A 12,984-nucleotide genomic window follows, 5' to 3' on the forward strand; every position below is an offset into this window, starting at 1 on the left:
TTTGTTTTTTAACTAAATCGCAAGCCTCACCCCTCGGCAAATTTTTTGTGGCAGTCCATGGGATATAAATTTATCAAGCTAGGTGTGGTGGCTCATGTCTGTAATCCCAACACTTTAGAAGGCCGAGGCGGGCCGATTGCCTGAGCTCAGGAATTTAATACCAGCCTGAGCAACATGGTGAAACTCTGTCTTTACGAAAAATTAGCTAGGCGTGATGTCGTATGCCTGTAGCTCCTACTGGGGAATCATCTGAGCCCAGGAAGTCAAGGTCACGGTGAGCCGTGATCGTGCCTGGGTGACAGAGTGAGACCCTGTCTTAAAAATAAATAAGTAAATAAATAATCTGTTGAGGAAGCCCCACCTCTCACAGCATTAACTGCTCCAGTCACTTGGTGCTATTCAATGACAGCCTATTTGGCAATTCTTACTGCCTATTATTTGAGAACTTATTACCCATCAGAAACTAAGAGTTTTGCAAACATTACTATTAATTATAGCAAATATATACTTTGGACTTACCATGTGCAGGTCTTTGCTAAGGGCTTTATGTGCATTATTTCATTTAATCCTATAAGATTGATGATTTGCCAATTTTACAGACGAAAAAACAGACATAGTAGTTAGGGGTTGGTGGTGTTTTGTTTGTTTGTTTGGAGACAGAGTCTCACTCTGTCGCCCAAGCTGGGGTACAGTGGCACAATCAGGACTAATTGCAGCCTCGACATCCCAGGCTCAAGCAGTCCTCCCACCTCAGCCTCCCTAGTAGCTGGGACTACAGGCATGTACCACCACATGCGGTTAATTTTTGTATTTTTTGTAGAGACAGAGTTTTGCCACGTAGCCCAGGCTGGTTTTGAACTCCTGGGCTCAAGCCATCTGCACACCGTGGCCTCTGAAAGTGCTGAGATAACAGGCATGAGCTACCATGCCCCGCCTGTAGTTAGGGTTTGGACACATTCTGCCTGACACCAACATCTATCCTCTTTTAACAGATTACGTAGCCTCTTTGTAGTAATGAATGTTGAGTGAATGTGTCAGTGAACATTGCCAGGGTATACATATTTTTCTAATTATAAACTGAAGAGAACAATCCACCGTGCCCCAGCACCTGCATCATACACCTGCATCATACCTGCTCTAAAGCACTTACCGAGTTGTATTGCAATGGTTTGTCTACACAGTTAGTTTTCCCTAGAACGACTTATTCAAGGCCAGGGGCTATGTCTTACTCCTTTTTTTAATGTCCCCAGGGATTAGCTAGTTCTTGGGAAACAACGGGGACTCAAAATAGTTTGCCAAGTGAATGATTGAGAGGTCCAATCAAGCTACTACTTCCCTTCAGTGCTGCACAGTGCAGCAAATAACCAGCTCAGATATGGGTTCAAAGACCACAGGTTTCTCCTTGGACAGCTCAGCTCTCCTCATAACTCCATAGTATGGAGTGGTTGCATCCGGAAGAGGGGGAGGAAGTTCCAAATACTAAATAATCCAGGTTTGGGTTGGAAAACAAGGTTGAAGTTACTCATTAGCAGGTGAAAGGGTCAAGGGTCGAATGCAAGGGAGCTGAAAGCAGAGTGGACTGAGCAGCCAGTAGGGGAGAGCAGTTAAGGCACACACAGCACCAGCTCCCTCCTGCCTGAAGATGTTCCACCAAATTTGGGCAGCTCTGCTCTACCTCTATGGTGTTATCCTTAACTCCATCTACCAGTGCCCTGAGCACAGTCAACTGACAACTCTGGGCGTGGATGGGAAGGAGGTATGGACTGAGATTGGGGAAGCCTATGGTGGAGGCTCTGAGGGACTCGGGTGGATGGCCTAGAATGACTGGAGACTGTCTTGGGAAAGGAAGGGAGGAATGGGGTGTGAGTGTTGTGATAATGAAAGCAAGAAGAAAAATATCAGTACTGTGGCCATCAATGCAAAGGCATGGCAGAATTAGGGGGTGGGGTGATTACCCAGGTTGATTGGAGAGGGACAAAGAGGAAAAGTCATTTAATGACTCTGTCATGGATCCAATCCCAAGTTGGAAAGAGGAAGGCAGCCAACACCTCTACCCCTAAGTCTTGCTGTCCTGACTGATAAAGAGGTTGGACCTATCCTGTGCTGGCATCCACCCTCTTTTGCTCCCTTCATTGTCTCTCCAGTTCCCAGAGGTCCACCTGGGCCAGTGGTACTTTATCGCAGGGGCAGCTCCCACCAAGGAGGAGTTGGCAACTTTTGACCCTGTGGACAACATTGTCTTCAACATGGCTGCTGGCTCTGCCCCGATGCAGCTCAACCTTCGTGCCACCATCCGCACGTGAGTGGTGAGGAGGCAGAAGCATCACTAGGTTCAGTCTCTGCCCAAAGTGTGAGAATCCACCCACCAAGAGCTGGCCTCTTAGCTGATATATCTACTATGCTTGGCCCACAGAATTCAATGGCTGTATTAATTGCCCCCTGGAGAGAGATGTGCCTAACCAATGCTTGGTAGCTTGAAACCCAAGGAGAGCTGGGCTTCAATAAGGAGTACAATTGAGTAAATAGAAGTTGGGACAGGCTAGGCGTGGTGGCTCACACCTGTAATCCCAGCACTTTGGGAGGCTGAGGCGGGTGGATCACGAGGTCAGGAGATCGAGACCATCCTGGCTAACACGGTGAAACCCCGTCTCTACTAAAAATACAAAAAATTAGTTGGGCATGGTGGCGGGTGCCTGTAGTCCCAGCTACTTGGGAGGCTGAGGCAGGAGAATGGTGTGAACCCGGGAGGCAGAGCTTGCAGTGAGCCAAGATCATGCCACTGCACTCCATCCTGGGCTACAGAGCGACACCCAGTCTCAAAAAAAAAAAAAAAACCAGAGCTGGGACACTGTGGTTGGGGTGATGCTCATTCTTTCCTCCTTGCCACCACCACCTCTGCAGAAAAGATGGGCTCTGTGTGCCCCGGAAATGGATCTACCACCTGACTGAAGGGAGCACAGATCTCAGAACTGAAGGTTGGTTCTTCCCAGCCCTCACCCTCCCCAAGTCCCTTGAAGCTTGGTTCTGCATCTGTGTTCTCACACTTCTCCCACCTACCTTGACAGGCCGCCCTGACATGAAGACTGAGCTCTTTTCCAGCTCATGCCCAGGTGGAATCATGCTGAATGAGACAGGCCAGGGTTACCAGCGCTTTCTCCTCTACAGTGAGTAGGGATATAAGGCAGGAAGGGTTGGAGGGAAACAAGGGAGGGCAAGAGAACTCCTCACTCTGGATCCTATGACATCCTCCCAGGAAGAGCTAGGTGCTTCCAGGGGTTTTGACTGGCCTGGCCCCACCTTGCCCTTCCAGATCGCTCACCACATCCTCCCGAGAAGTGTGTGGAGGAATTCAAGTCCCTGACTTCCTGCCTGGATTCCAAAGCTTTCTTACCGACTCCTAGGAATCAAGGTAAGGTGTTAAAGTTTCACAAAACAGGATTAGGACTCACCAAGTCTTCTGGGGTTACAGGGTGAAAGAGGCTCGTGTGATGTCACCAGAGGGATGTGGCTAAGAGCTGTCATGTCACCTGAGGGAGGCAGGATGGGTTCTGGGCTACTCAAGAGAGGTTTCAGAGTTTGCACTGGATAAAGGGGGCAGAGGGTCATACGTGGAGGGAAAAGGCCCTGAGAGACTCCCCTTTGACACAGGGAATGAAAGAACACATTCTCCGCCACCCCATTACTATCAACTTTGCTTTTCTCCCTGGACTTCTTTTCTGTCCTCTTTTTTTTCCCTTCTCCCATCACAGAGGCCTGTGAGCTGCCCAGTAACTGACCTGTAACTTCGTCTAAGTCCCCACATGGTACAATGGGAGCTGAGTTGTTGAAGGGAGAAGCTGGAGACTTCCAACTCCCATTCAAGATAATAAAGATGATTTTTCAATCCTCATCTCATTCTGGGGTTTGTCTCCAGACATCATTCCCACTCCTCCCATTTCAACACTCCCCCTGGATCCTCTACCACCTAAACCCCCAGATGGACGGCGTCAGGAAGAACAGAGTGGCAGTAACTCTCACTTTGTAGTGGTATATTTAGGATTTGATGTGACACAGTTATTTATTGCTGAGTGAGCAAACCCCTAGTCCCCAAGTGGGGACTACAGGCTTCAGTGCTTCCCCCACACTGCCTGAACTACCAGCCCTTCTGCATTGGCCCTCCTGCCAATACTGCCTGCACTGTCCCCACTCCCTCTGGCTCCCATGATCACCAGATCCGCCCTGCAGGCTCCCCGTCACCTGTGGGGCCCTATCCAGACCCCCTAATCCACTTGCCTAGCAGTCCCTTGGTGGCTCAGATCCCGAGATCCAAGGAGTACCCTGGGTGTCCCAACCCCTCTCTTACTGCTATCCTGCTCTGGTCTCCTGCACCCCAGGAGAGTTTTGAAAGGTAGAGAGAACCCTTTGGTCTTTATTCTCCACCACCACACTTTTTTTTTTTTTTCTTGCTTTTAAAAAGTGGAGGTGGAAAAAAAAAACTGAAGGTGGGAGAAATTTAAAAGCAAAAATAACAGCTGGTGAATCCAAGGGCAGTGCCCTCACTGTCGATAAACACAAACACCCTAAATAGCTCTGTTCTCTCCTATGTATGAAGGGGGGCCCTACACCCTCATACTATGGGGTTTCTTCCCAATCCCTGAGGTCCTTATGCTTACAATTTGGGTCATGCCCCACACTTTTCTCCTAAAGCCCACACTCTCTTCACCCTTTGCCCCCACACCACCCCATGGTCACAGCCCCTTTCCTGGGTCTCCCCTCTGCTCCTCACCCTCCCTCTCCAACCCCTCACTCTCCCAATCAGTGGCCTCCTCATCCCCACTGGGCTCCCGGAGGCTGACAGCTAGCACCAAGGCCTGCAGGAGACCAAAGAGGCAGGCAAAGTGCAAAGGGTGGGCAGTAAGTAGGCTCAGAACAGCATGGAGCCCATGCAGGGCAGCCAGGAAGGACAGTAGGCCATGTAGCCAGAGGCCCAGCGGTCCACGCAGGCCCAGTGTGTCCAAGGCTGCCCGCAGTGGTCGTGAGCACAGGGCCAGCAGGGCAGAGGCCAGCAGCTCCAGCAGATGCAGGGTCAGGTTGGTGGAGATCTGCAGACACTCCTCTGGTCCCCCCAGGTACCGGGAGGGAGCTCCTGGTTCCCCCCGCAGCCAGCCCAACAGCTTCTCACGCCTGCCAGGTTTCTCCACTGGGGCTCCTGGCCCAGGGACGCTCATTCCCCCTTCAGGCAACACCCCTGGTCTCCTGGTGCCACCTGAATCCACATGATCCCATCCGAGTTCGGGACTGGCCCCTCCAGCCTCCAGTCTCCCAGACTCTTGAGTGCTAGAGATAGGCTGGACCCACTTGAGGGAATCAATTCTTTTGCTCCCTAGTTGCTCAACTTGGGGCTCAGTGCTTGGTTTGGAAGCAGCCCTAGAAACCCTCAATGCCCCTGAGTCCTTGGTCTTGGGATGCCTCACATCTTCCATGGTTTCTGGGGCACTATCCCAGTCACTTCCTGAATTCTCCGAGGAGCTGTCCACCCATCGGGGTTCTGGGTCAGGTGGGTCAGGCCTCACTGGTTTCCGGCGGCCCCAAGGGCGAGGTAACCAGCCACCAAGCCGTCGCAGGAACATGGCTGGGGTGTGTAATGGGCCCCCAGATTCTGAGGCTGCTTCCTGGCACTACTCAGACTCTCAGGATCTCCTCAGAAGCCAGAGTCTTTCTGGCTCAGAACAGCTATTTGCCTGGTGATGCAGTCCCACTCTGAATTCAGAAGTGGCTCCTCCCTTCTCGGAATGGTCATGCAGCCTCAAGTGTGGCAAGTGGTTTGGTTCCTCTTCAGTTTTGGGGTAAAGAGAGGCACACCCAAATTCATTCACCATCCACACCCCCACAAACAAGATTCCAAGAGTCTCAGATCTGACAAGGCCTGGGTCACCACCAGAGAGTCCTCTCTGTGTTTCCGGATTTCCTTCCCAGCAGGCATCACCCCAAGTTTCACTCACCAAGGCCACACCCCAAGGTGCCCCAGAAACTGGGGCGGCAGTGCTCCATCCAATAAAGCAGGCAGGAAGGTGGCCCCAGGTCCTAGGTGCTCCTGGATCGTGTAGTCTTTAACTGCTGCCCCAAGGGACCTCGAGGAATAGGAATTCTCTTTGTTACTAGGCGGAATGAAAGTGTCCAGCAAACTCCAGCCAGCAGCGTTCGTCCCTTGATTTAGAGGGGGATGATTTCTACAAAGTGGCCCGATTGGCCCGCGAACACGCAGCAGAGACGCGGCCTCTGCAAGGTCAGAACTAAGATGTCCTCGGAGATCCCCAGTCGCGAGGCAAAGTGCGGGCCTACTTCAGGACTCACGCGTCCGGGCGCTTTGCGCGAGGACCGCTCCCGAGCCCAGCGTCGGCGCTGCGGCCTCGGGGAGCCGCTGGGAGCCGCGGAGCCCGGAAGCAGCTGCACCGGGACTGGAAGGACCCGCGGGGGCGGTGCCGCAGCTCATGGGGCGGACCCTGCGAATCGACCGCCCCCGTATCCCCCGCGCTGTCCGTGCGCGCCAGACCACGGAGCGCCAAGCTGAGATTAGCAAGGGCCAGGTCCTTAATTTAAACCCAACTCCTCATTTTCCCGAGCTTCTCATGCTCCCCTGAACTGGGTCGCCCCCCTACAGCCCCCTGCCCCTGGGTTCTTCTCCACATTCCCCACCACTCCTCCATTTCGCATCCAAGCCTTCATGAAAGGCCTTCCTAGAAAGGAAAAAATGAGTCTTGCGACTGGAACAGCCCTCCCCTCCCCCTCTCTGCAAATTTTAATTCCTCTTCACAACAGTGAGCTCTTCTTGTGCCTGGCATGAGCAAGACAAGGGGATGGGTGGTGGGAGGGTTGGGAAGTGTGGGAAAGAAAAGTGTACACAAATAGGTGGAATGAAAAAGCTTGACTTAAAGTTTAGATTTGGAGACCAGAGTTCTGGTTCCAGTTCATCTAAGCTTAATAATCGTGGGCCTTCCTATCACACTGGCCTCTTCCAGCAAAACCCTAACCCATTCTCATCTCTAGGGGCCTTCTTTGACTTCCCTTATTACCCTGTATTTTTGATAACATGGGCTGGGAGTGGTGGCTCATGCCTGCAATCCCAGCACTTTGGGAGGCTGGGGCCAGCACATCACCTGAGGTCGGGAGTTCCAGACCAGCCTGGCCAACATGGAGAAACCACATCTCTACTAAAAATACAAAATTAGCCGGGTGTGGTGGCGCATGCCTGTAGTCCCAGCTATTTGGGAGGCTGAGGCAGGAGAATCACTTTAACTTGCCAGGCGGAGGTTGTGGTGAGCCGAGATCACGCCATTGCACTCCAGCCTAGACAAGAACGAAACTCCGTCTCAAAAAAAAGGAAAAAAAAAATTGATAACATGGCTGTTTCCCCCTTCAGCCATGAACTTTTTTGAAGGTTGGGAATGTCTTTACCTGTATTCTTGGCACATAGTATATGGACTTATGTTTGTGAAATCAGTGAATTGGCTGTAGTCAGGGAACTCCTCTTGGGGGAAGTGAGACTTGCATGGAGCTGGGCAACTCATGGTCCAGGAGGGTTGAAAGAATAGGTGGGGCACTCCCAGGAGGGGCTGGGACCTGAAAGTGAACCCAGATTGGCAGGGAGGTGACCTTATCATTGCCACCTGGAGAGGCTGCCCCTTCTGGCTCAGGTGGGACTTGCATGTGGCTCCCAGGCTTGTTTGGCTTCCTCAAAATAGCTTCCAGAAAAGTGAATAAACCACAAAAGGTTGATTTATTTATCACTTTCAGCCCGTCTCTTACAAAGACAGAGTCCACTGACCAAAAACTGAGGATCTGCAACTGGGCAGATTCCAGGAAGGGGAAGTCAAAGGGCCCAGGTCAGAGGCCCAAGTTCAGACTTCAGCAGCAGACCGGGGTCAGACTTTACCAAAGTCAGAACTCAAGGTTCATGTAAGTCCTTAGATCCCGCTCCCAAGCCCTGTCTTTCTCCTCCCTCCTTCTCTCCTCCTTCCGGCTCAGCGTGGCCACCCGAGGGGCTCTCTCCCTCCCAGCCACAGCTCGGGTATCCCAAGCTGGGAAATGTGTTACTCGGGGCTGGGGTGCTGATCTGTAGCCTAGTCCCTCCTGGTCCCTCTTGAGGACAGTGGGGATGGGGTTGGCACGGCCCTCACCCCGGGGTCCCAGTCCCATTCCTGGCTCCCAGCCCCCCCTCAGTAGGAGTTTGAAGCCCGGGCTGGAGATGGGCACCCCAAGTGGAAGGTTGGAAGGCTGAGGACCCTGGGACAGTGACAGCAGGTGAGCAGTGGATGTGCGGTGGTTGGAATCTTGGAAGTGGGTGTCACAGGTCTCGCAGTACTGGAGGGAGGGAGTAGGAGACCTGCACAAAAAGAAGAAAAAGCATTAACGGCAGGGGAAGGAAAAGGGGAAGAGTTGAGGCCTGAGAGAGGGCTGGCAGGGTAGGAGAGGATCCTTTCAGCTTTTCTGCTAAGGAACAAATTGCCGGCTAGGCATAGTGGCTCACACCTGTAATCCCAACACTTTGGGAGGCAGAGGTGGGCAGATCGCTTTGAGCTCAAGAGTTTGAGACCAGCCTGAGCAAAATGGCAAAGCCTATTTTTTTTTTTTTTTTTTTTGAGATGGAGTCTTGCTCTGTCGCCCAGGCTGGTGTGCCGTGGCTGGATCTCAGCTCAGTGCAAGCTTCGCCTCCCGCGTTCACGCCATTCTCCTGCCTCAGCCTCCCGAGTAGCTGGGACTACAGGCGCCCGCCACCTCGCCCGGCTAGTTTTTTGTATTTTTTTTAGGAGAGACGGGGTTTCACTGTGTTAGCCAGGATGGTCTCGATCTCCTGACCTCGTGATCCGCCCGTCTCGGCCTCCCAAAGTGCTGGGATTACAGGCTTGAGCCACTGCGCCCGGCCTACTTTTTTTTTTTTTTGAGATGGAGTCTTGAATCTGCTGCCCAGGCTGGAGTGCAGTGACATGATCTTGGCTCACTCTAACCTCCACCTTAGCAATTATCCTGCCTCAGCCTCCCAAGTAGCCGGGATTACAGGCACATGCCACCATGTCCCAGCAAAACCTGCTTTCTACAAAAAATATGCTTGAGCCCAGGAAGTGGAAGTTGCAGTGAGCTGAAATCACGCCACTGCGCACCAGCCTGGTGACAGAGTAAAACCTTGTCTAGGGGAAAAAAAAAAGGGACAAATTGACTTCCTTCCTACTTAATAATGAGGGAATCCAGGCTGGTCCAAAGGTGGTGGTGTTATCTGAAATGACTGTTCACTCAGTTACAGATCAAACTCCTTACTCTACTTTTCCCCTCCTTCTCACTACTGGTCTTAAAAACAAATTTCTTTAAACCATTGTGGGACCCAGAGCAGACGAGTTGAAAAGAAAAAATTGTAACCAGGCCTAGCAAACTCTTGGGCAAGGGGAGGGATACTAGTGATAATGACTACAGCTAACATTCATATATTGCATACTATGCAGCATGCACTATTCTAGCATTTTACATATATTAACCCATTGAATCCTAACAACAATCCTTACTATCCCATTTCTAAGATGAGAAAACTGGAACATGTAGACATTAGGTTGTTTGCCCAAGTAAGTGAAATCAGGCTTTAAATCCAGGGAGCTCATATTCATAACCACTTGACTATACTACCTTGTCAACCTACACATGAGGATAAGGAAAGAACTCCTCAGCACTGTGCTGGGGCCTCTTGTGTGGAGTGGCTGGGAGAGGCAGAACACAATGAGACAGGGGTCTGAGCTAAAGTTTCCCCTCACCGGTTCTCTGGGCTCCTTGTCTCTCCATGGCTCTCCCTGACCATGCGGGCCACCTCAGGAAAGCCAGCTTCTTCAGCGAGCTGAGCCGCATCCCTGCCACCCAGCTCACAGACCCCCACCCAGGCAGCCCCACGGCCCAGGAGATAGCTCACAGCTGCCCCCTGGCCCGCTCGAGCAGCGCACATCAGTGGGGTCCACCAGAAGGCATCCCGAGCATTGATATTCCCCCCAGCTCCTCCTGCCTCATGGGGCTCCAGCAGTCTCCTAAGTTCTGCCAGGTCCCCCTCCTGGGCTGCCCTCAGTATCCGGTGAGTCATCTTATCCTCAGCCTCAAGGGATCTCCCTTGTCCATATCTTCCTGATACTCCTTCTGCCACTGCTTCTGCTGCAGCTGCCCCCATTATTCTTCTTTTCTTTCTCTTTCTTTCTCTGGCAGGTTCAGTGTGAGATCTCTGGGAGTCAGGAACGCAGCTCTCATCCCCAATAAGGGCCTCATAGAAAGCTCGGGCTGCAGCTCCATCCAGGGTGGACTCTGGCTCCTCGGGCTGTGGCTGCTGCTGCCCATCCTTCCAGAGGTCGCTGGGGTCAGTGGCTGGGGTGAAGGTGATGAGGAAGGGCCGGGACATGGCTTTTGGGAGAACTGAGAAAATGATACCAGGCAAGGGAAGGATGCGACAAGCAAGCCAAGCTCCTGGTGACTCTGTAGCAACCAGAGCCTCAGGGACCTGCTGGGATGATAAAAAGTAGTCAAAAACACTTTCCTGCCGCTAAAGTGACCCCACAACTTAAGACTCTGCAGGGTCTAAGGGAGAGAGTATATGCGTAAAAACACGAAACCCTACAATACCGACTTTGCTCCTTAGTAAAGATTAATCAAACTCCATGAGACAGTCGTCCAGAGGTCCTGCGTCCGGCCCCCACCCCCATCCTTACCAACAATAAATACCAGCCTCTTTCTGAAATCACTTTCTTACCCCGTAAAACACACGTACCAGTAGGAAAAAAAAAATCAAACCTGGCCCTTTAAGTCTTCCGTGATCCCATTTCAGTTTCCTCTTCCCAAACAAAAATAGACGGGTCACTCCCTAGAAGATCTCGGGGAGAGGCTCCTATACGTGTTGCTGTGTAGCTTCCGTACCGCAAAATGGCGCTATTCTGATCAGCAGAGTTGACACAATCAAATAGCCACACGGCACGGAGACGCATGCGTGGCGACAACAACAACAAAAACCACCACCCACATTACTTGATGGCTCAGGCGTGCGCAAAGCTCCCGGTTCAGTTTCCCGCGCTGGAACTTTTCCAATAGTAAACGAGCAAAGCTCCGCGCGCCCAGGTGGCGCGAGCGCTAGGATCTGTCGGTTGGGGTCCTACTTTTACATAACGCCCCCACAATGCCCTTCGCCTTCCTCTACGTGGCCCCCGCTCCAAGCCCATTTTCTGGAGCTAGGAATCCACTCTCTGGGTTAGGAAAGGCCCTCAGGAGGCGGAGGGAAACCTGTGGAATGCCGAGAAGCCGTGTAATGAAATAACGTCACGCCTGCCCCTCACCATTACTCTGACCAGGGTTCGAAGGTCACACTTAGAGACTAAGGGGAAATGGAGAAGTGCAAGGGGACGAGCAGAATGGCTGGCACCACCTCAGGTTAGCGCACTGGGCCGTTCTGGTTCTCACACCGCCCAGCCCAGCCCAGCCCAGCCCAGCCCACCCAACCCAAGTCCCTACGCATGGAGCCAAGCCGCACCTCTCGCCTCATGAGGCCGGAGCCCGGAGTAAAACAGAAGGCCCGTCAAGGGCCTCTGGCGGGACTGACTCGCACTAGGGGCCCAACAGGCAATAAGGACCCAGCGCATTGGCCAAGGATAGGCCAGTCCCCAGGGAAGCAGCACCGCGCCGGGACTAGAGGGCAACTGTGAGGAGAGCTGCGGGGAGGGGTCCAGCCTGGCTCCCTCCTTTCCCCGCCCTAAGTCAGCCTCTTCGCCCAGTGAGCACACAACGGTATTGCCCAGGCTCCCAGGCCCCGAACGCCATACCTGGTTTCCGCTTCCGGTGGCTTCTCGTTGCGCCCCGCCCGCAAGCGTCCTCCTCCGGGGCTTCGTGACAGCCAGGTCGTGCGCGGGTCATCCTGGGATTGGTAGTTCGCTTTCCCTCACTTAGCCGGTTTCTCTCTCTACCGGGGACTCCGCGTCCCGGCATCCACCGCGGCACCTGACCCTTGGCGCTTGCGTGTTGCCCTCTTCCCCACCCTCCCCAATTTCCACTCCCCCAACCCCACTTCGCCTGCCGCGGTCGGGTCCGCGGCCTGCGCTGTAGCGGTCGCCGCCGTTCCTTCGAAGTAGCAACTTCCCTACCCCACCCCGGTCCTGGTCCCCGTCCAGCTGGTGAGTCTGAGGTCTTCGCTGCTCCTAGTCCCTTGTCGCTGGGAGCCGCACATGGGTCTCCGCACTTTGATATGGGGGCGGGGGAGGAAGCAACCAGGTCCGGCAAGGAGGGAGAGGTGGCTTGAGGAGCGGAAGGGGGGATGTGTGGAATCCGGTGAAAGGGACCTGACAGTCGCCCTCAACCCTTGAGAAAAGGAGAGGCCCGATTCTTGCTTGAGAGTGATAAACTTGGAAACCCTTGGGAAAGGCGCCGGGGTCGTGCAGAGACTTGCATTGGTAGGGAGCCTGAGTCGAGGTCCCTGCCGGAGTTGACACAGAGAAGAGAGGGCCCTGGCTTTCGGGAGCTCCAGGGACGTGGGTCGGGCTGGTGGGTCAAAGTATCTGTTGGCTTCTTTCAAGTGGTGGGACCCCAAAGAATGTTTAACTTCAAAGGAAAGGGACTGAGATGTAAATTGGAGGAGTTGGAGAGGAGTGCTTCAGAGTTTGGGATCCTTTAAGAAAGGGTGGTTCTAATGTGGGAGGAGGGAGGATACCTGAGGCAGGGAAGGAGAACTTGAGCTTTACTGACACTCTTTTTTCCAGCTGACGTGAAGATGAGCAGCTCAGAGGAGGTGTCCTGGATTTCCTGGTTCTGTGGGCTCCGTGGCAATGAATTCTTCTGTGAAGTGAGTTCTCTTCGACCTCCCTACTTGCTGGCTTCACATATCTTCCCACCAGATGTTCCTTCACGTATTCCACTTCTACACTGTTCTCTTACATACTACTTGAAAACTTCCCATCAACGAAGAGTCCCCTCAATAACCCCCGACGAACCTGTGCTAAAGTG

General features: G+C 53.0%; 4 protein-coding genes across 12 annotated transcripts in view; 2 read left to right on the forward strand and 2 right to left on the reverse strand.

Moving 5' to 3' along the window:
* APOM (apolipoprotein M) overlaps window positions 1-3,889 on the forward strand; it is a 6,094-nt gene extending 2,205 nt beyond the window's left edge. The window contains exons 1-7 of one of the 4 annotated variants that reach the window (XM_012000495.1): window positions 1,177-1,756; window positions 2,145-2,295; window positions 2,448-2,451; window positions 2,902-2,975; window positions 3,066-3,164; window positions 3,311-3,409; window positions 3,750-3,889. In XM_012000495.1, coding sequence (XP_011855885.1) covers window positions 1,643-1,756; window positions 2,145-2,295; window positions 2,448-2,451; window positions 2,902-2,975; window positions 3,066-3,164; window positions 3,311-3,409; window positions 3,750-3,775 — 567 coding nt within the window. In that variant the 5' untranslated portion in view covers window positions 1,177-1,642 and the 3' untranslated portion in view covers window positions 3,776-3,889. Of the gene's footprint in view, window positions 1-1,176; window positions 1,757-2,144; window positions 2,300-2,447; window positions 2,452-2,901; window positions 2,976-3,065; window positions 3,165-3,310; window positions 3,415-3,749 lie in introns of those variants that run through there. The other 3 variants (XM_012000494.1, XM_012000493.1, XM_012000496.1) reach the window with 3 other exon arrangements.
* Window positions 3,890-4,007: 118 nt separating this feature from the next.
* On the reverse strand, window positions 4,008-6,427 carry LOC105554169 (chromosome unknown open reading frame, human C6orf47). Its single transcript, XM_012000492.1, has one exon. It carries the CDS (start codon window positions 5,607-5,609, stop codon window positions 4,728-4,730), a length of 882 nt encoding a protein of 293 aa, XP_011855882.1. The 5' UTR covers window positions 5,610-6,427; the 3' UTR covers window positions 4,008-4,727.
* A 1,305-nt stretch (window positions 6,428-7,732) lies between these two features.
* GPANK1 (G patch domain and ankyrin repeats 1) overlaps window positions 7,733-12,984 on the reverse strand; it is a 5,850-nt gene continuing 598 nt past the window's right edge. The window contains exons 1-4 of one of the 6 annotated variants that reach the window (XM_012000490.1): window positions 11,811-12,232; window positions 10,769-10,931; window positions 9,777-10,501; window positions 7,733-8,362 (exon numbers count right to left, since the gene is read on the reverse strand). In XM_012000490.1, coding sequence (XP_011855880.1) covers window positions 7,918-8,362; window positions 9,777-10,402 — 1,071 coding nt within the window. In that variant the 5' untranslated portion in view covers window positions 10,403-10,501; window positions 10,769-10,931; window positions 11,811-12,232 and the 3' untranslated portion in view covers window positions 7,733-7,917. Of the gene's footprint in view, window positions 8,363-9,776; window positions 10,505-10,768; window positions 12,233-12,984 lie in introns of those variants that run through there. The other 5 variants (XM_012000488.1, XM_012000489.1, XM_012000486.1 and 2 more) reach the window with 5 other exon arrangements.
* Window positions 12,116-12,984, forward strand: part of CSNK2B (casein kinase 2, beta polypeptide) — a 5,886-nt gene continuing 5,017 nt past the window's right edge. Inside the window, exon 1 of the mRNA XM_012000483.1 lies at window positions 12,116-12,158. The gene's annotated coding sequence lies outside the window, so the exon portion shown is untranslated. The remainder of the gene's footprint in view (window positions 12,159-12,984) is intronic.

This window comes from Mandrillus leucophaeus, unplaced genomic scaffold (assembly GCF_000951045.1).
Source record: "Mandrillus leucophaeus isolate KB7577 unplaced genomic scaffold, Mleu.le_1.0 Scaffold630, whole genome shotgun sequence".
Lineage (NCBI taxonomy): Eukaryota > Metazoa > Chordata > Mammalia > Primates > Cercopithecidae > Mandrillus > Mandrillus leucophaeus.